This window comes from Lepidochelys olivacea (genome assembly GCF_965140295.1).
Source record: "Lepidochelys olivacea isolate rLepOli2 genome assembly, chromosome: 1".
Taxonomy (NCBI): Eukaryota; Metazoa; Chordata; order Testudines; family Cheloniidae; genus Lepidochelys; species Lepidochelys olivacea.
In genome coordinates this window covers 270,515,423-270,536,012 of record NC_140411.1, presented here as the reverse complement: position 1 = coordinate 270,536,012, position 20,590 = coordinate 270,515,423, and the positions used below count along the sequence as shown (strand labels likewise).

Sequence of the window (20,590 nt, the reverse complement as noted above, 5' to 3'; positions counted from 1 at the left end):
ACACACACAAACTCACTATCCTGCTGGTAATAGCTCATCCAACGTGATCACTCTCCCTACAATGTGCATGATAATCAAGGTGGGCCATTTCCAGCACAAATTCAGGTTTTCTCACCCCCCTACCCCCATACACACACAAACTCACTCTCCTGCTGGTAATAGCTCATCCAAAGTGACCACTCTCCCTACAATGTGCATGGTAATCAAGGTGGGCCATGTCCAGCACAAATCCAGGCTTTCTCACCCCCCCGCCCTTTTTTTTTTTCCCACAGGGACACACGCACACACACAAACTCACTCTCCTGCTGGCAATAGCTCATCCAAACTGACCACTCTCCAAGTTTAAATCCAAGTTAAACCAGAACGTCTCGGGGGAGGGGGGGTAGGAAAAAACAAGGGGAAATAGGCTACCTTGCATAATGACTTAGCCACTCCCAGTCTCTATTTAAGCCTAAATTAATAGTATCCAATTTGCAAATGAATTCCAATTCAGCAGTTTCTCGATGGAGTCTGGATTTGAAGTTTTTTTGTTTTAAGATAGCGACCTTCATGTCTGTGATTGCGTGACCAGAGAGATTGAAGTGTTCTCCGACTGGTTTATGAATGTTATAATTCTTGACATCTGATTTGTGTCCATTTATTCTTTTATGTAGAGACTGTCCAGTTTGACCAATGTAAATGGCAGAGGGGCATTGTGTGTGTATGGGGTTGGGGGGGTGAGAAAACCTGAATTTGTGCTGGAAATGGCCCACCTTGATTATCATGCACATTGTAGGGAGAAAGAAAAGGAGTACTTGTGGCACCTTAGAGACTAACCAATTTATTTGAGCATGAGCTTTCGTGAGCTACAGCTCACTTCATCGGATGCATACCTTGGAAACTGCAGCAGACTTTATATACGCACAGAGAATATGAAAAAATACCTCCTCCCACCCCACTGTCCTGCTGGTAATAGCTTATCTAAAGTGATCATCAAGTTGGGCCATTTCCAGCACAAATCCAGGTTTTCTCACCCTCCACCCCCCCCACACACAAATTCACTCTCCTGCTGGTGATAGCCCATCCAAAGTGACAACTCTCTACACAATGTGCATGATAATCAAGTTGGGCCATTTCCTGCACAAATCCAGGTTCTTTCACCCCCTCACCCCCCTCCCAAAAACCACACACACAAACTCACTATCCTGCTGGTAATAGCTCATCCAAAGTGACCACTCTCCCTACAATGTGCATGATAATCAAGGTGGGCCATTTCCAGCACAAATCCAGGTTTTCTCACCCCCCCACCCCCATACACACACAAACTCACTCTCCTGCTGGTAATAGCTCATCCAAACTGACCACTCTCCAAGTTTAAATCCAAGTTAAACCAGAACATCTGGGGGGGGGGAGTGGTAGGAAAAAACAAGGGGAAATAGGCTACCTTGCATAATGACTTAGCCACTCCCAGTCTCTATTTAAGCCTAAATTAATAGTATCCAATTTGCAAATGAATTCCAATTCAGCAGTTTCTCGATGGAGTCTGGATTTGAAGTTTTTTTGTTTTAAGATAGCGACCTTCATGTCTGTGATTGCGTGACCAGAGAGATTGAAGTGTTCTCCGACTGGTATATGAATGTTATAATTCTTGACATCTGATTTGTGTCCATTTATTCTTTTACGTAGAGACTGTCCAGTTTGACCAATGTAAATGGCAGAGGGGCATTGCTGGCACATGATGGCATATATCACATTGGTGGATGTGCAGGTGAACGAGCCTCTGATAGTGTGGCTGATGTTATTAGGCCCTGTGATGGTGTCCCCTGAATAGATATGTGGGCACAGTTGGCAACGGGCTTTGTTGCAAGGATAAGTTCCTGGGTTAGTGGTTCTGTTGTGTGGTATGTGGTTGTTCGTGAGTATTTGCTTCAGGTTGGGGGGCTGTCTGTAGGCAAGGACTGGCCTGTCTCCCAAGATTTGTGAGAGTGTTGGGTCATCTTTTAGGATAGGTTGTAGATCCTTAATAATGCGTTGGAGGGGTTTTAGTTGGGGGCTGAAGGTGACGGCTAGTGGCATTCTGTTATTTTCTTTGTTAGGCCGGTCCTGTAGTAGGTAATTTCTGGGAATTCTTCTGGCTCTATCAATCTGTTTCTTTACTTCCGCAGGTGGGTATTGTAGTTGTAAGAAAGCTTGACAGAGATCTTGTAGGTGTTTGTCTCTGTCTGAGGGGTTGGAGCAAATACGGTTGTATCGCAGAGCTTGGCTGTAGACGATGGATCGTGTGGTGTGGTCAGGGTGAAAGCTGGAGGCATGCAGGTAGGAATAGCGGTCAGTAGGTTTCCGGTATAGGGTGGTGTTTATGTGACCATTGTTTATTAGCACTGTAGTGTCCAGGAAGTGGATCTCTTGTGTGGACTGGACCAGGCTGAGGTTGATGGTGGGATGGAAATTGTTGAAATCATGGTGGAATTCCTCAAGGGCTTCTTTTCCATGGGTCCAGATGATGAAGATGTCATCAATATAGCACAAGTAGAGTAGGGGCTTTAGGGGACGAGAGCTGAGGAAGCGTTGTTCTAAATCAGCCATAAAAATGTTGGCATACTGTGGGGCCATGTGGGTACCTATAGCAGTGCCGCTGATCTGAAGGTATACATTGTCCCCAAATGTAAAATAGTTATGGGTAAGGACAAAGTCACAAAGTTCAGCCACCAGGTTAGCTGTGACATTATCGGGGATAGTGTTCTTGATGGCTTGTAGTCCATCTTTGTGTGGAATGTTGGTGTAGAGGGCTTCTACATCCATAGTGGCCAGGATGGTGTTATCAGGAAGATCACCGATGGATTGACGTTTCCTCAGGAAGTCAGTGGTGTCTCGAAGGTAGCTGGGAGTGCTGGTAGCGTAGGGCCTGAGGAGGGAGAGTGGTCACTTTGGATGAGCTATTACCAGCAGGATAGTGAGTTTGTGTGTGTGTTTTTTGGAGGGGGGTGAGGGGGTGAGAGAACCTGGATTTGTGCAGGAAATGGCCCAACTTGATTATCATGCACATTGTGTAGAGAGTTGTCACTTTGGATGGGCTATTACCAGCAGGAGAGTGAATTTGTGTGTGGGGGGGTGGAGGGTGAGAAAACTTGGATTTGTGCTGGAAATGGCCCAACTTGATGATCACTTTAGATAAGCTATTACCAGCAGGACAGTGGGGTGGGAGGAGGTATTGTTTCATATTCTCTGTGCGTATATAAAGTCTGCTGCAGTTTCCACGGTATGCATCCGATGAAGTGAGCTGTAGCTCACGAAAGCTCATGCTCAAATAAATTGGTTAGTCTCTAAGGTGCCACAAGTACTCCTTTCCCTTCTGTGAAGAAATACTTCCTTTTCTTTGTTTTAAATCTCCTGCCTATTAATTTTATTGGGTGACCCCAGGGTTCTTGTGTTGTGTGAAAGGGTAAATAACACTTTTTCTCCACGCCAGTCATGATTTTATAGACCTCTCATATCCCCCCGCTTAGTCGTCTCTTTTCTAAGCTGAAAGTCCCAGTTTTTTTAAATCTCTCCTCATATGGAAATTGTTCCATGCGCCTAATAATTTTTGTTGCCCATCTCTGCACCTTTTCCAATCAGTATTCATGGTGTGGGTGTGCCTTGGATTTATAAAGTGGCACTATGATATTTTCTGTCTTATTCTCTATCCCTTTCCTACTGGTGCCAAACATTGTGAGGTTTTTTGACTACTGCTGCACATTTAGCAGATGTTTTCCCAGAACTATCCACAAAGACTCCAAGATCTCTTTCTGGCACAATGGTGCCCCACTCCTGAATGAAGCTGTTGGATAGTATTGTAATATAAAGCTATGATGATAATCCAGTAAAATGTTTTATATAAACTGTATTCTAGGGTCAGTTCAGGATACTTTCCCAAACCTTTCATGGTTTTCCTGTCACTAACTTATTCTTGTTATTTTTACAATGCCACGGGGGGATACAGTGAAAGAATTGGTTCTATGCCACTGATAATTAAGCTTAATTAGAATAACCTAATATTCACCATAATGCACAATTAAGTTCTCATCATAGAAACATTTCAGTGGGCAGTCAGAAATTATTTTATTTTTTTTTACCTGGGAGAATAAGGCGACAGCTCCCCCTGCATGTTGTGAGCAGGAGCTGACTGAAAACGAGCTAGCAGGAGAGAGCTGTCTGACTCGTGGGCTCCACTGTCCTCTCTGTTCTTCTCTTGTGCTCTCTGTACAATTGAGGTAACCAGGGAAGCAGCTGCAGACTGCACTGGGCGTTTTCTTAAAGCTTTCTGAGGAAGGCCAGGCATTTTGTGAATGTGTGGCGAGTCAATTTCTGAAATACACCATCACACCCTAGATGTCAGTCTTAGGAGACAAAAAAACCCAAACAAACCAACCAAAAACTAAGCCCTTCTTCTGCAATTAGCTGTGTTCGTGTGCCTGTAAGTGGAACTCTTCTACTGCGTATTCAGGAGCACAAGACCAACTATGAAATTAAGTCTAAATTCTTCCCTCAGGTAGCAGATCTTGGTTCTAATATTTTTCACATGCTCCGGGACCTGGCAGCTTTGAGAGAGATTTTGCTCTTAGTGTGCAGGACTGGTTATTGTACCAGATGTAACTTTGGTTGGGGGTAAAAACTGCAACCAAACCTATGTTTTTGCTCTACTGGTGGCTACTTTTATGCATGGGAACTGATACAAATCCTCAGGATTAACAATATGGACAAGATATAAGAGAAATGAAATAATATCTAAGGAAGATGATATTCAAGGTCATGTTCCTTACAAGAGGGCTCAAATATTATGGAATGTTTCTCTTTGGAGGGAATCAAATACAGAGACTACAAAATACAGGCATTGCCAGATTATACTGAACCAGAAGACCATGGTGTCATGGATTTAGTTTAAGATATCTCTTATGCAGCCAGTGCTCAGTGGGTGAAATTCATGCCCATGCAAAGGACCAGCATGAGGTCTATACATCACTTTAGTTCCTCTTAAATGACCAAATATGGCTTAAGCGGTGCATAATTCATACTTTGGCCCAATGCCTCGACATGAATTTCATGCAGAGACAGGAATTCCAATATAAATTAATGTATTATTATAAGGTACTGCTTAAATGTAGTAGCAAATGTGTTTGGAATATCTAGCTCCAAAGAAACCCATTCAGATAGTCTTTGTTTTTTTAAAAACTTATTTCTTTCCCAAACCCCAAACACTAGCAAAAGTTACAGTGCCACTGACCCAGAGAAATGTGGAAGTGACACTGTCATTGATGCCTTCCTCATTAAAGGCCAGAACCCACCTCTCTTGCTCATCTTGAGTGATACCCTACTTCACAGTCACCTTGGCTTCACCGGACCCTTTCATGTGATTAACTGTTCACCAATGTGATTAAGAAGTTCACAGTCTGCCCTTCTATCTGTTTCAATGCACAGTATTTTAAAGCCAGAAAGCCACTCTATAAAATTAAGTCTGAAACTGCAGATCAAGAAGAGAAAGGACAGGCCTTGAGCTATTTTGTCCATTGTGGTACCTGCTGAAGTAAAAGCAAACTGAAAACTATTAAAATCATCACTAAAATTTTTTTCTACAGTGACTGACCAAAAGCCATTCGATAATGTTGCAGCCAGTCATCCAAAATAGTCTTGATCTTCTGCTGTAGTTTTCTTAATTCTCTGGCTGCACTGAAGTCATTTATATGGCTTATGTTCTCCTCTGGGATTTCAAGTGTCTTCACCAACTCTGATAACTTTGGCTTTTTTTGAAAAATAGAAAAAACACAGTTAAAAACTATATTTGATGTTTAATGCTGCCAAAACAGCCTTGAAATAATGTTATAATTAGGGCAGTCAAGCTATTAAAAAAATTAATCGTGATTAATCGCTCGCGCGATTAAAAAGTTAATCACAATTAATTGCACTATTAAATAAAAATAGAATACCATTTTTAAAAATATTTTTGATGTTTTCTAAATTTTCAAATATATTGATTTCAATTACAACACAGAATACAGAGTGTACAGTGCTCACTTTATATTTATTTTTATTACAAATATTTGTACTGTGAAAAACAAAAGAAATAGTATATTTCAATTCACCTAATACAAGTACTGTAGTGCAATTTCTTTATCATGAAAATTGAACTTACAAATGTAGAATTATGTACAAAAAATAACTGCATACAAAAATAAAACAATGGAAAATTTTAGAGCCTACAAGTCCATTCAGTCCTACTTCAGCCAATCACTCAGACAAACAAGTTTGGTTACAATTTGTAGGAAATAATGCTGCCCGCTTCTTATTTACAATGTCATGTGGAAGTGAGAACAGAAGTTTGCATAGCACTGTTGTAGCCAGCATCGCAAGATATTTACGTGCCAGATGCGATAAAGATTCATATGTCCCTTCATGCTTCAACCACCATTCCAGAGGACATGCTGATGACCTGCTCAATAACAATTCAAAGCAGAGCAGACCGACGCATGTTCACTTTCATCATCTGAGTCAGATGCCACCAGCAGAATGTTGACTTTCTCTTTCGGTGGTTCGGGTTCTGTAGTTTCCGCATCTGCATGATGCTCTTTTAAGACTTCTAAAAGCATGCTCCACACCTCGTCCCTCTCAGATGTGGGAAGGCACTTCAGATTCTTAAAGCTTGGGTCCAGTGCTGTAGCTATTTTTAGAAATCTCACATTGCTACCTTTTTTTGCGTTTTGTCAAATCTGCAGCGAAAGTGTTCTTAAAATGAACAACATGTGCTGGGTCATCATCCGAGACTGCTGTAACATGAAATATATGGCAGAACGTCGGTAAAACATAACAGGAGACATACAATTCTCCCCCAAGGAGTTCACAAATTTAATTAATACATTTATTTAATGAGCATCATCAGCATGGAAGCATGTCCCCTGGAATAGTGGCTGAAGCATGAAGGAGCATATGAATCTTTAGCACATCTGGCACATAAATACCTTGCAACGCCGGCTAGAAAAGTGCCATGCGAACGCCTGTTCTCGCTTTCTCACATTATAAATAAGAAGCAGGCAGCAGTATTTCCCATAAATGTAAACAAACTTATTTGCCTTCGCGATTGGCTGAACAAGAAGTAGGACTGAGTGGACTTGTTCTAAAGTTTTACATTGCACTCAAAAACAAAACAGTTATGTAACAAAAAAAATCTACATTTGTAAGTTGCACTTTCATGATAAAGAGATTGCAGTATGAGGTGAATTGAAAAATACTATTTCTTTTGTGTATCATTTTTATAGTGCAAATATTTGTAATAAAAAAGAATATAAAGCAAGCACGTACACAGTGATGAATTGTGATTAATTTTTTTAATCGCAGTTAATTTTTTTTAATCGTGTGAGTTAACTGTGATTAATCGACAGCCCTAATTATAATATATATGAGACCTTTAATTTAAAAGCATATTTTGAATATAAGTTATCAGTAGAGTGAGGGGATAGAGAAGACTTTTTCAAACTTCCCATGAGTGGAAGTTTTTTTTTGTTTTGTTTGTTTGTTTTTCCAGTCTGTGATTTATTTTGTACATCTGTTTTATGAATTCAGCCCATCAGAACGAGACCGCCTGTGAAAGTGACCCAGAAGCAAGTTCACGCATTTGTGCAGCCAGCGTGTTAAATTAAATTTGATTGTTCATAACTGTTCAGTAGAAGATAAAGTAACATCACAGCCTCTCCTGAAGTCCACAATGAGCATTTCAAATTCACATCAGACTAGGGTCTCCGAGAGGAAGAATGGATCCAATACACTATGAGTGGAAGTTAGCAGGCACTAGTAAATGTCACCATCTTCTAGTCTGATCCATTATACTGTGTAATCTAGTTTGGCATCATAACACATACTCTTAGTCCTCGTTGTAGGATGAGAGAAGAAGGGTGCGGATGCTGTAAATTATACTGGAGTCTGCCACAGCTTGTTTGTTTGGCTAGGCTGCTGCCAGTCCCATTGCTTCCTCACTCCGTTGTTCAAAGACCTCCCTTTTGGTTTTACAAGTATTGCGTAAAGTGCAGGAGGAGGACATTATAATGGTTTGATTAGTCATTGAATTAACATTGTAAGTCAGCAGCTATTTGCATTTGGCTCTCAGCCTCCCAAAAGCATGCTCTGCCTCTATTTTACACCTGCTGTACCTACTGACATCTCTCTGGGTATTTTTAATCTGAGAGTGGTTTTGTGAGGCATAACAAGTGTGAGGAGGCAGAACTGCCCAGAATCACAACATGGATGGAGACATCATTAACGTCAATATTGTTTGGTGGGACAAGGATTCCCTTCTGCCCACTCTGAGAAGGTCCAGAGTTTTTGAAAATTCTGACACCATGCACTTTCCTTCCTATGATGGCCCACCAAGACCTGCCTTACCATCCTTTTTGTTCATGTATTCCTGGATTTGTTGGGAGGGGCAAATGAGTCCCAGCATTAGCTTCAACAGAATAAAGCAGTGATTACTGCTGGCACTTGACATTGAAAACACACAGACCCACTTGGCTGGGGCTACATCTGGCCCAAAAGCAGCACTTCAACTGATTAACATCAACTTCAAGTGCCAGAATAGGTTACTTTAGAAGGGGTGGGGAGAAGAGTGACTCTTGCAGCAAAACTTTACCTATTGCTGTTCTCAGCTTCTGAATCACTGCAGGAGGAACACTCTCCAGTGCCTTGATGCAGCTGCCTCAGCAGTCTTATAACAGATTTTTAGAAAACTTCAGCACAAATTGCTGTTGCTTGAGCAAAAAGAAAAGGAGGACTTGGGGCACCTTGGAGACTAACAAATTTATTTGAGCATAAGCTTCCGTGAGCTACAGCTCACTTCATCGGATGCATTCAGTGGAAAATACAGTGGGGAGATTTATATACATAGAGAACATGAAACAGTGGATGTTACCACACACACTGTAATGAGAGTGATCACTTAAGGTGAGCTATTACCGGCAGGAGAGCAGGGGGGAAACCTTTTGTAGTGATAATCAAGGTGGACCATTTCTAGCAGTTGACAAGAACATCTGAGGAACAGTGGTGGTGGGGAATAGTTTTACTTTGTGTAATGACCCATCCACTCCCAGTCTCTATTCAAGCCAAAATTAATTGTATCCAGTTTGCAAATTAATTCCAATTCAGCGGTCTCTCCTTGGAGTCTGTTTTTGAAGTTGTTGTTTTTTTTGTTTGTTTTTTTTAAGAATTGCAACATTTAGGTCTGTAATCGAGTGACCAAAGAGATTGCAGTGTTCTCTGGCTGGTTTTTGAATGTTATAATTCTTGACGTCTGATTTGTGTCCATTTATTCTTTTACGTAGAGACTGTCCAGTTTGACCAATGTACATGGCAGAGGGGCATTGCTGGCACATGATGGCATATATCACATGGGTAGATGTGCAGGTGAACGAGCCTCTGATAGTGTGGCTGATGTGATTAGGCCCTATGATGGTGTCCCCTGAATAGATATGTGGACACAGTTGGCAATGGGCTTTGTTGGAAGGATAGGTTCCTGGGTTAGTGGTTCTGTTGTGTGGTATGGTGTGTGGTTGCTGGTGAGTATTTGCTTCAGGTTGGGGGCTGTCTGTAGGCAAGGACTGGCCTGTCTCCCAAGATCTGTGAGAGTGATGGGTCGTCCTTCAGGATAGGTTGTAGATCCTTGATGATGCGTTGGAGAGGTTTTAGTTGGGGGCTGAAGGTGATGGCTAGTGGTGTTCTGTTATTTTCTTTGTTAGGCCTGTCCGGTAGTAGGTAACTTCTGGGTACTCTTCTGGCTCTGTCAATCTGTTTGTTTCTTCACTTCAGCAGGTGGGTATTGTAGTTGTAAGAACGCTTGATAGAGATCTTGTAGGTGTTCCTCTCTGAGGGATTGGAGCAAATGCGGTTGTATCGTAGAGCTTGGCTGTAGACAATGGATCGTGTGGTGTGGTCTGCGACTGATGAAGTGAGCTGTAGCTCACAAAAGCTTATGCTCAAATAAATTTGTTAGTCTCTAAGGTGCCACAAGTACTCCTTTTCTTTTTGCGAATACAGACTAACACGGTTGCTACTCTGAAACCTGTTGCTTGAGCGTTAGCAGACACTTTCAGGCAACATACTGTTTCCTGGGGGGAACTGCTTAGAAGTGACTCCTCATGGGGAACTTTCTGAAAAGCCATGACGCTGAAAACACCATGATGTAAGCAGCCACAATAAAGCTGGAGTTTAATTAACCCTGTGTCAGAGTAAAATTTTATATGGTAGGTGATTCAAACACAGTGAAGCATAAAACATAATGGCAGAGCTAATCGAGTCCTAGACCGCGGGAGAGACTGTTCAGACTTGCACTGCCGAGAGCAGAATACTGCTGTGAGTACACCGTTTGTTTTACAAGACAAGGCTGATAACAGAAAATGGAAGCACTGAAGCCTCCAGAGACATTAAACCCGCAAATCAGTGGCGCCGGAACAGGAAAGGTCAGCGGGCCATGGCCCTCCCCTGGACTGTCCAGTTTTCACCAGGACAGACCCCCCCTAGGAAGAATGAAGTGGTGGGAGGATATAATTTCTTTACCTAGGATCAAGCAGCTGCAGGGGCCAGATAGATGAGTACAGCACTGATTTAGAAGTTGTAGCAGCCAGTTGCAATTTTAGGAATATTAACGATTCATTGATAAGAGACCGGATAGCATGTGGGATATGAGACTCACAAGTGCGAGACTGGTTGCTAGGGGAAGCTGCCTTAATTTGGGGGGAAAGCTAAGAGATATGCAGGGCTGCACAGCTATCTAAAGAGCGGATTAGAACCCTGGAAGAGCAGTCAGCAGAAACTGTCTATGCAATACATAAAGAAGAAATCAAAACCCAATACAACATTAGTAGATGATTAGAGTACAGACACATGCAAATACTGCGGTAGAGAAAACACAAGACAGAAAAAAAAGTGTCTAGATTATGGGGAAAATACCATACATGTGACAAATGTAATCATTTTGCAACCAAGTGTTTGTCCAGAGGGTAGAAAAACAAATCTAAAGTACACACAGTAACCGAAGAGTGCAACAGTGAGTATGAGGCCATTATGTGGGTGACCAAACAGATGGTAAACACAGTGCAAGAAGACCCTAGTAAGCACCAGAAATCGTTGTATGCAGCCAAGTTACCTGGGAAGAAAGTGATACAATTTCAATTATATTGTGGTGCAAGTTGTAACATTATCCTGATCTGTCTGATAAACTCGGACATAGGGTTGGAAGAGACTGTTAACAGATGGTTAATGTACAACCATACCACATTAAAGCCTGTGAGGAAAATATAAAAATTTAAAAACGGAAGGAACAAAAAGGAAGTCTGGATTTTGTGGTCATAGATGATGAGACAAGAGTACCATTTCTGGGCAACAAGGCTGCCTAAGCCATGAACCTGATAAAAATACAGTTCAAAACATAATGGAAGTGGATAGCAGGGTGACTGAAGATACCTTGGATGGTATTACCTGGGACCAGGAGATGATACAGAGGGACTATAGGGACGTGTTTCAAGGAGACAGACCACTACATGGTGTTTATAAAATAGAGATTGACACCAGTGAGAAGCCAGTTAAATTGCCAAAAAAAGTACCCATTGCAATACCTACAGCCACTGAAAGACGAACTGCAGAGCCTACAAAATTGGAGAATTACACAGCCTGTCAAGAAGAGCACAGACTGGATAAGCAGTCTTGTGGTGGTAATGAAGCCATTTGGAAAACTGAGACGATGCCTAGACCTAAAGCCTTTAAACAAAGCTTTGAAACAGAACTATTTCCATCTGCCTATAATTGAGGACATATTAATAGATCTGTCTAAAGTGAGACTTTTTATAGTATGCAGTGTAGAAAATGAATTCTGGCATGTGCTGATTGAGGGTGAAGATCCAGAACAAGCACAACAATATCATGATTGCAAATTACTACATTTTTTTACAGAGATTCAGAAAAAAGAATATTAAATTGAACTCAGACAAACTCAGGTTGAGAGTAACTGAGATGGCCTACACTGGACGTTTGTTGACCTCCAAAGGCCTGAAAGTAGACCCAGGGAAAGTGAGGGCAATTAGAGAAATGCCAAGACTCAGCAATATTAAAGGAGTCCAAAGATTCCTGGGAATGGTCAATTATTTAGCCAAGTTTTGCAGCGATCTATCTGAGAGCAGTAAGATCCTGAAAGAGCTGACACATTGAGTCACCTTATGGGAGTGGACAGACCAACACAAGCAAGTATTCCAGAAAACAAAAGAGATGATTGAGAAGGCTCTCATTTTGAAACATTATATCGCAGAGGAACCCTGATGCTGCAATGTGACACATCCGAGTCCTGTCTAGGGGCTACCATGCTGCAAGAAGGACAACCTGTTGCGTTTCTAAGCAGAGCATTGTCCGTGACAGAGAAAGCCTATGCTCAAATTGAAAAAGAGGTTGTTAGCAATACTCTTTGGAATGCAAAAATGTCACCAATACATTTACAGTTGCACCATGGATGTACAATCTGCCATAACCCTCATGAAAGCCATTACTCAGTGCACCAAAACACTTACAGTGGGTGATGATGCAACTGTAGAGTTACAATGTACAGATCAAGTATTGCCCAGGCAGCAACTTGGTGTTGGCAGACACCTTGAGCCATTTATACTTGCCAGAACCCAGCCAGGAGAGATCCGTAGAGGCCGAGGTGGAGACAGTTAATATGGGTACAGTACTTTCCTATCTTGGAAGAAAGGTTGAAAGAGGTACAGAGCAAGACAGAATGCTGCAGAAATTGCAACTCATGATCCTACAAGGATGGCCAGTGACAAAAGATCAAGTACCTAAAGAGAGAACACATTCTTTCAGATAAGAGATAAGTTATGTATACAGAACGACATTATATTTAAGGGAGAAAGAGCAGTTATTCTAGCAGCTATTTAGCAATGAGAATATGCATAAAGTTTATTCATCACATCTGGGAATTGAAGGTTGCTTACGGTGAGCCAGAAGGACTATGTACTGACTGGGAATGAATGAACAATTATGGGTATTCATAGAAAAGTGTGATGTATGCAGACCCTAAGAAGACAACCGAAAGAGACCCTGTGGCAACACAAAGTTCCAAGAAAGACCATGGGCAAAGGTGGGAGTAGATTTGTTTACCTTTGGAGACAAAGGATACATGATGATTGTAGAGTATGTTTCCAATTTCTGGGAGATAGACTATAGACTACAGGATCCATAACAGTCATGCAGAAGATAAAAGCACACTTTGCACAGTATGGGATACCTGATATTCTGCGTTCTGATAATGGACCTCAGTTTCTTTCAGGAGAGTTCTGGAAGTTCAGAAAGGACTGGGATTTTGGTCACATAACATCTTCACTGGGGTATCATCAAAGCAATGGCAAACTGGAATCAGTAGTAAAAACTGATTAGAAACTGTTGAAAAAAGCAAAAATGGCAGAGGCTGACCAATACTTAGCACTAATAGATCACAGATATATTCCCTTGCAAGGCCTAAATTCTAGTCCCGCACAAAGATTGATGAGCCAGAGACCTAAGACACTCTTGCCAACAAGCAGAAGGTTTTTAGACCCTTGGTACTCAGGCGTTTCACCTGGCGAATATGGAGAAGCCAACAAAAAAGACAAGTGTTTTACTACAACACATCTGCAAGAGATCTGACAGATCTGGAACTAGGCAACAAAGTATATAAACAACCATTAACAAAACAGGATAAAGTTCTGCCACAAAGCTACCCTAGTGCAACAAGGAAACCAAAGATCATGTCAAGTGCAAATAGACAATGGACAGATAGTGAGGCAAAACCATAGGCACCTCAGAAAAATAAAAAATCTCTAAAGACAGGATGGACAACAAATGTCTTCGGGTTCTACAGCAGGAAAATCCTGAGCCAGAGTTGTTAGAAGCAGACAACGTCAGGGGCATGCCAGAGAAAAGACAGAAGGAAGAGGGTGTTTTGACAGACTCAAGCAACACCATGCCTAGAGGCTGTTATTGACCAGATGGGAGTAAGACATCACCAAGGAGGCACCAGTGAACCATACCATACTAGAGGAGGATGGACTGTTATAAAACCTGCTCATCTGAGGGATTTTGTGATGAACTTCCAAGTTGTACCACTGTGTAGCGAGACAGACTGATAAAGTGATGAATGAAGTAACTGCAAGAATGGTCAGCATCTTAAAGGAATACGTTAGATTACATTATCAGTTATTGCTGGAGTGTTTAACAGCTTTTTTTTAAAAGAGAAGGGATGTAACAATATGAAAGTGCCAGCAGATCGCATACTGTTTTCTGAGGGGGAACTATTTCGAAATGACACCTCCTGGGGAACTGTCTGAGAAGCCATGAGGCTGAAGAAGCCATGTTGTAAGCAGCCACAATAAGGCTGGAGTTTATTAATTAACCCGGTGTCGGAGTGAGATCTTATAAGGCAGCTGATCCAGAAACAGTGAAGCGTAAAACATTGCTGAGCCAGGAGGGAGGGATTAAATGGTCATCCTGCCCTCCGTTTTGAAAAAAAGCTCTTAAAATTACACCGATACCTGGGGTCTAATGGGGAGTACTCAAGGGAACTTATGGAAATGTGACCTTTCTCCCCACAGTTCCGCTGGGCTCCCAGACAGTCTTTCAGAATTTCTCAAGTGAACTGTGCTGGGAACTGCAGGATAGATACCCGGAGCACAATGCAATTGCAGTAGCATAGTACAGCGCTAGTGTGGATGTGGGTAAAACTACAGTCGGAATAGCATCACTAGTACAATGTAAGTATTTACACTACAGCTGTCCTTATGGTACTGGTTAAGTTGTCTGATGTAGACACAGTTGCAATGAAAAGTGTATTTTCCCATCAGTGGCAATGTGAGTATTAATGTTAATTGTTAATGGGTGTTACCCACATGATGCACCCTTCAAAGAAGAACAGATGGCAAAATAGCTTTCTGAGCAAGGTGGTAATGATGCATTGTACTTATCTCTAAATCTGAATTGTTGCTTCCAAAAGCAATACAGAGATTTGAAGCACAAGACAGAGTGAGTGAATGTGAGTGTTTTTGGTGCAGTGGTTAAGCATTGCCGAGAAACCCATATAGCATCTACCAATTTAGACACAGGAAGCTTAAACTATAATTTTTGACTAGCTCACTTTGTAAGCTAATTGGAATTACAGACAAGAAAAGAGCTTCATCCATTTAATATAACTCCTACTGTACTTAACTGAACTGCTAAAAATGAACCAAAATTATTTGCATAAACTGCTTAGCAACACAAATTCAAAATGCAGAAAAAACTTGTTTTCAATAAAACCGAAAGTAATATTTTAGAGTTCTGTCCATAAGTCCAGAAGCTGGTTAAAAGCCAAAACTGTAATCGACTAACTAGCATGATGCAATTGTGCTCAGGGATAAAATTTTCAAAAGCACCAAAGTCCCATTTTCAGATGTGACTTAAGCACGCAGACCCAGATCTGCAACTGTATTCCCATTGATTTAAATGAGAGTTAAGTACCTAAATACCTTTGAGGATATGGGCCTTAAGGCCCAAGTCTCACTGCAATTTAGGCTCCTAAGTCACTTTCCTAAAGGAGATTTAGACTCTTAAGTCCCTTAAGCATCTCCTCCCAGTGCTTCATCCTCCCCTAGTTCTGCATTCCCCTCCTTGCTCCGTTATCTTCTTCTCTCTGCAGATCTTGTTTTGGTGGCATTTCAAATGGCAATCTGACAGGCATTGCTAAGGGGTAGAGATATTATTGTAATGGGCATTGCCCTCAAGTTAGTTAGAAGGAACAAGGTGTCTTCTCTCTCCCTCTATGTTAGTGTTGGTGAATAAATGTCAGGTTAATTTAACTCCCCAGAATGATTCGTGGTAACTTCTTGTTTTTCTTTTTAAAATATTAATTTACACATTTACCTGGATCTTATCACTCTCAAAATACATTTCTGAACTTTCTAAGTTAAATGTTTTATACAAAATGGAATATAAATGGAAGTCAACACTAAGCAAAAATCTGTTTTGTTTTGTTTTTTTGGTTTTTTTGGGGGGGGGGTTGTTTTGTTTTTGCTTTTCCAACTTTGACTCCACAAATCCCTTCACTTGTGAACCCCCTGATCATGATAACACATTTTGTGACACAAAGACCATCTATCCTGAGTTCAGTGGGGCATTTAAGACTTTTATATAGAGTACTATAGGAATGCAGCATTTTGGTTGGATGGTCAAGCCAGGTGGTCAACCAGCATGCTGCATTCTGCACAAAAACAAGGTGTGGGAGAATTTTACTCAGGACAATAGGGGAACCCTCTCCTCTTGCAGAAAGCAAAGGATGTCCACAAATAAGAGACAGGACTTCATTTTTTAAACTCTCATACGCAGGATCTCCATTCTGTATGGACCTCAGTTTATCACGGAGGCAGCAGAAGTGTGATTTGAGTGGGGGGTGCCGAGTAGTGGCCCTCTACATGAGAAGCAGGTGGAGGTCGGGGTATCACGGACAGGAGGAGGAGTGAGGGGAGCTACTGAGCCTCAGCAGTGGGAGCATTTTCCTACCTGCTCCCTGGCCTGATCCGGGGCATTATAGCATCTACTCCAGCTTCCAGGTCCTGCTTTCACCTCGATGCCACTTGCAAGGAATGTCGCACAGGTGCAGAAACATAGATCAGGGGCATTAGCTCCCACTGCCCCCTTGTTCCGCTGCCCCTCATTTATCTACCACAGAAGGACTGAGTCAACACTCCTAGGATTCTAACCTGTAGAGTGTAGGTATTTCATAGCTAATGCTTAGCCAGTCCCTCTTGGCAAGAATGAATATCAAAATATGTTACAATGGTAGTTGTAGCTGTGGATGAAATGGATGACATACTTAACTGGACTTTATTATCCAAGAGGGTTATCAGACAATAGATTAATCATGAATAGACTATTATTTGTGTCATAGCAGCATCCAAAAAACCCAACCAGAAATTGGGCCCATTGTATTTGTACAATAACTAGTACATAGTAAGGGACACTTCCATAACAGGCAATGGGGCAGATCGTTACCTGGTGTAAATCAGCAGAGTTCCACTGAAGTCAATTTACACCAGCTGAGGATCTGGCCTTACAGTTTTAGGGCATTACTCTCAATAGGCCTTAAAAAAAAAAAATTGGGGAGGAATATCTTTACGTTTCAGAGTCAAGATGGTTGTGTGGGAAGGACTTAAACACAGCTGCAAACAAGCAATTGTTAGAAAAGAAAGAGATGCAAAAAATATTCCAGTAAGATTGTTAGCTGTCTTAGTACTGAGTTTTTGGTTGCTGCTTACTTCTTTCTTTAGAACCTTCTTTGTTTCTTTCTCTCTCAATTTTTTCCTGCTTACTTTAGAGAATTCTTTAGCTGATTTGGATGAAAGTTTAACTCTGGTGAGTATCTGGCCCTGGAAAAAAGAGAGAGAAAAGTATAAAACTTTTTTTATATATTATACAATCACTAAGGGCTGGATAAACACAAAGGTTTGATCCCTTCTGTCCACACACAAATCAGTCTGACTCGGGTAAGCAAGCACTCAGGACCCAGGTCCTCGGACTCTGGTAGGGATTTGGGTCAGAGCCTTAGTCTCATTGTGACTGAGGTCCAAGCCCTGTCATTTTGCAGTGTGTCTGCAGCTCAAGTTGCAGACCCAAGTCAGAAGGTGTGTGTAGTGCAATATGGACGTGTTAGCATGGCTGTGAGACCAGGTCCAATAATGGTAAGCCCAGGTTTACAATGTAGTGTAGACACTCAAGCCTGGGCTTGGAAACTTTGGGTATGTCTATGCTGTAAAAACAACAACCACCACCCCCCAAATACCTGTGACAGCGAGTCTGAGAGCCCAGATCTACTGACTGGGGCTTGCAGGCTTTGTACTGTGGGGCTAAAAATAGCAATGTAGATGTTCCCACTCGGGCTGGAGTCTGGACTCTGAGACCTGGTGAGGGGGTCTCAGACCCAGCTCCAGCCCAAGTGGGAACATCTACATTGCTGTTTTTAGCCCTGTAGTGTGAACCCCATGAGCAAGAGTCAGTAGATCTAGGCTCTGAGACTTGCTGCTGCGGGATTTTTTTTTTTTTTTTTTTTTTAGTGTTAGATGTACCCACCAAGTCTGCAAGCCCAGGTCCCAAAGATTCAGGTTTACAATGCAGTGTAGACACGCCCCAATCAGAATTCAGGTCAGACTGTGTTACAAATGCACCTTTTTGGTATATGTGTGTAGGCTGCCTAGCAAGATGAGGCCCCAATCCTCTGACTGGAACCTCTAGGCAGTTCTGTGCTAACAAACACATATATCTATAACAGTAAGTGACAGTCCCTGCCAAGAGCAAGCTGTTGATAGTTGTATTTTTGCTGTTTGCCAATAATAAAGCCCTATTAAGTGCTCACATATGTGGAATTTTTTCTAAAATAAAAATTGTTTCTTAGAAAACAATCAAGCCAGTTACATTGCTAGATAAGAATCAAAACTACCTGGGTTTTTTTTTTTTTGTACTTTTTAACGACTGTTTGTTCACATATATCAAAAAGGGTTAATTTCTAAAACAATCTGAAAGATGCTTACAGTCTGATTTTAACTCCACTGCAAAATAGATATTTAAGGGTGACAGGTTTCAGAGTAACAGCTGTGTTAGTCTGTATTCGCAAAAAGAAAAGGAGTACTTGTGGCACCTTAGAGACTAACCAATTTATTTGAGCATAAGCTTTCGTGAGCTACAGCTCACTTCATTGGATGCATACTGTGGAAAGTGTAGATCTTTTTATACACATAAAGCATGAAAAAATACCTCCCCCCACCCCACTCTCCTGCTGGTAATAGCTTATCTAAAGTGATCACTCTCCTTACAATGTGTATGATAATCAAGTTGGGCCATTTCCAGCACAAATCCAGGTTTTCTTTCACCCGCCCACCCCAACACACAAACCCACTCTCCTGTTGGTATGGCCAAACTTGATTATCATACACATTGTAAGGAGAGTGATCATTTTAGATAAGCTATTACCAGCAGGAGAGTGGGGTGGGGGGAGGTATTTTTTCATGCTTTGTGTGTATAAAAAGATCTTCTACAGTTTCCATAGTATGCATCCGATGAAGTGAGCTGTAGCTCACGAAAGCTTATGCTCAAATAAATTGGTTAGTCTCTAAGGTGCCACAAGTACTCCTTTTCTTTTTATTTAAGGGTGAGTGGTTGCACTTATGAATTCACTTTTTCCATATTTCTTCCTCTAACTGAGTCAGTGTGCATCTCTAGTGAAGTCAGGGGTAGACTGCTAATAAATAGAGGCTCCTAGTAGAGCTATATTTATCCATACCTATTAGAAGGTACTGCAAAGGGGGAAAGAGATAATATTAAGGGTTACTGACTCAGTGAAAACTCGTTAGTCTCACAGGCTGTAGACAGACTGACATTTTTAATGAACCTTAATTGCAAGCAGTTGCAACATACCAGTTCTTCTAATTGCGGAAGAGCCACACCTTGTAGTGGTGACAAAGACAATCGCACGCTTTCATGTTGCCACTTGTAGACCAAGCTAATAGCAAAGCGCCCTGCAATCCTCACAGTGATGTAGTCATTAACCTGGAGTAAGACAAAGGGCAGTCATGTTCTATACCCAATCTTCATTTTTGTGGCCCAGGTGGGAGATGCTGCATAGTGTGACCTCTCCAATGTTAAAACGGGGAAAGATTGCGATTAGCCAACCCAAATGATGGTTAGTGATCAGCCTTTTCAGTTAAATGTTGAGCCAAATTCTGGTTTTGTCTCCAAGCAAAGATTAATGATGTAAAGTTAGTTAATACTGTATGCATATGAAGTCTGGCCAGAAACGGCCCCTTGCCCAGACTATTCTTGTCCAGGACATACTAATCTGGATCATGCAGAGGCAGGAAGGTATGCACTAGTCATTGTCTAGTGAGGGAACATATGAGAAACTCCCCCAACTTTTAAGGTGACTCAAGAAAGTGCCTTTGCTTCTTGATGTATAAGACCTACAGAATCAGGCACAGATTAGCAAGAAACATTCTACCCTATGCTTGGCATTTGAGCTTGGTTGCAGGTGTGGATGAGCAGAACTTAGACAGTATCCGGTGTCTAGAATTTGTTTTGCACTTTTCAGTCATACAGTATATTGTCACAAATCCGTGGTCTCCTAGGACTTCATTGTTGTCATTATACTGGAACATCATGGCAACAGCAAAGAGGGAACTCGGAACCACCCGCTACAAAACCACACGTTTGTACCACCTATATAAAAGGCAATCTGTTAGCTGTACCAGGCCTATCACACATGTTGTGTGTGATTGTTCCCAGCTGCTCCCTCATTTAGGCTGCCACCTAAGGTAAGGTGAACTGAGAAACAAGAAACTACTTGTGTTTGTTGGCTACCTGACATTCTGTCAGTGCTCTTGAATGGATACCTTGTATAAAGTACTAATCACATTGCCAATAGCTGTGTATCAAGTAACAAGCAACAAAATCTGACCTGGCGTGTATGTGGTGGTGCCTTTACAAATTCTTTTCTTCAAGGCACACTTAAGGGCTTTGCTAGCAAATGTTTAGGGTGTCTGCTCCTTAGTAA

The 20,590-nt window shown here is 41.6% G+C and overlaps 1 protein-coding gene across 1 annotated transcript in view; it reads right to left on the bottom strand.

The window, feature by feature from the left end:
- LOC311531382 (uncharacterized protein C3orf20 homolog) overlaps positions 1-20,590 on the bottom strand; it is a 57,995-nt gene that overhangs the window by 31,211 nt on the left and 6,194 nt on the right. Inside the window, exons 3-6 of the mRNA XM_084648705.1 lie at positions 19,459-19,590; positions 17,307-17,417; positions 5,603-5,756; positions 4,095-4,326 (exon numbers count right to left, since the gene is read on the bottom strand). Of these exons, the coding sequence (XP_084504831.1) occupies positions 4,095-4,326; positions 5,603-5,756; positions 17,307-17,417; positions 19,459-19,590 (629 nt within the window). The remainder of the gene's footprint in view (positions 1-4,094; positions 4,327-5,602; positions 5,757-17,306; positions 17,418-19,458; positions 19,591-20,590) is intronic.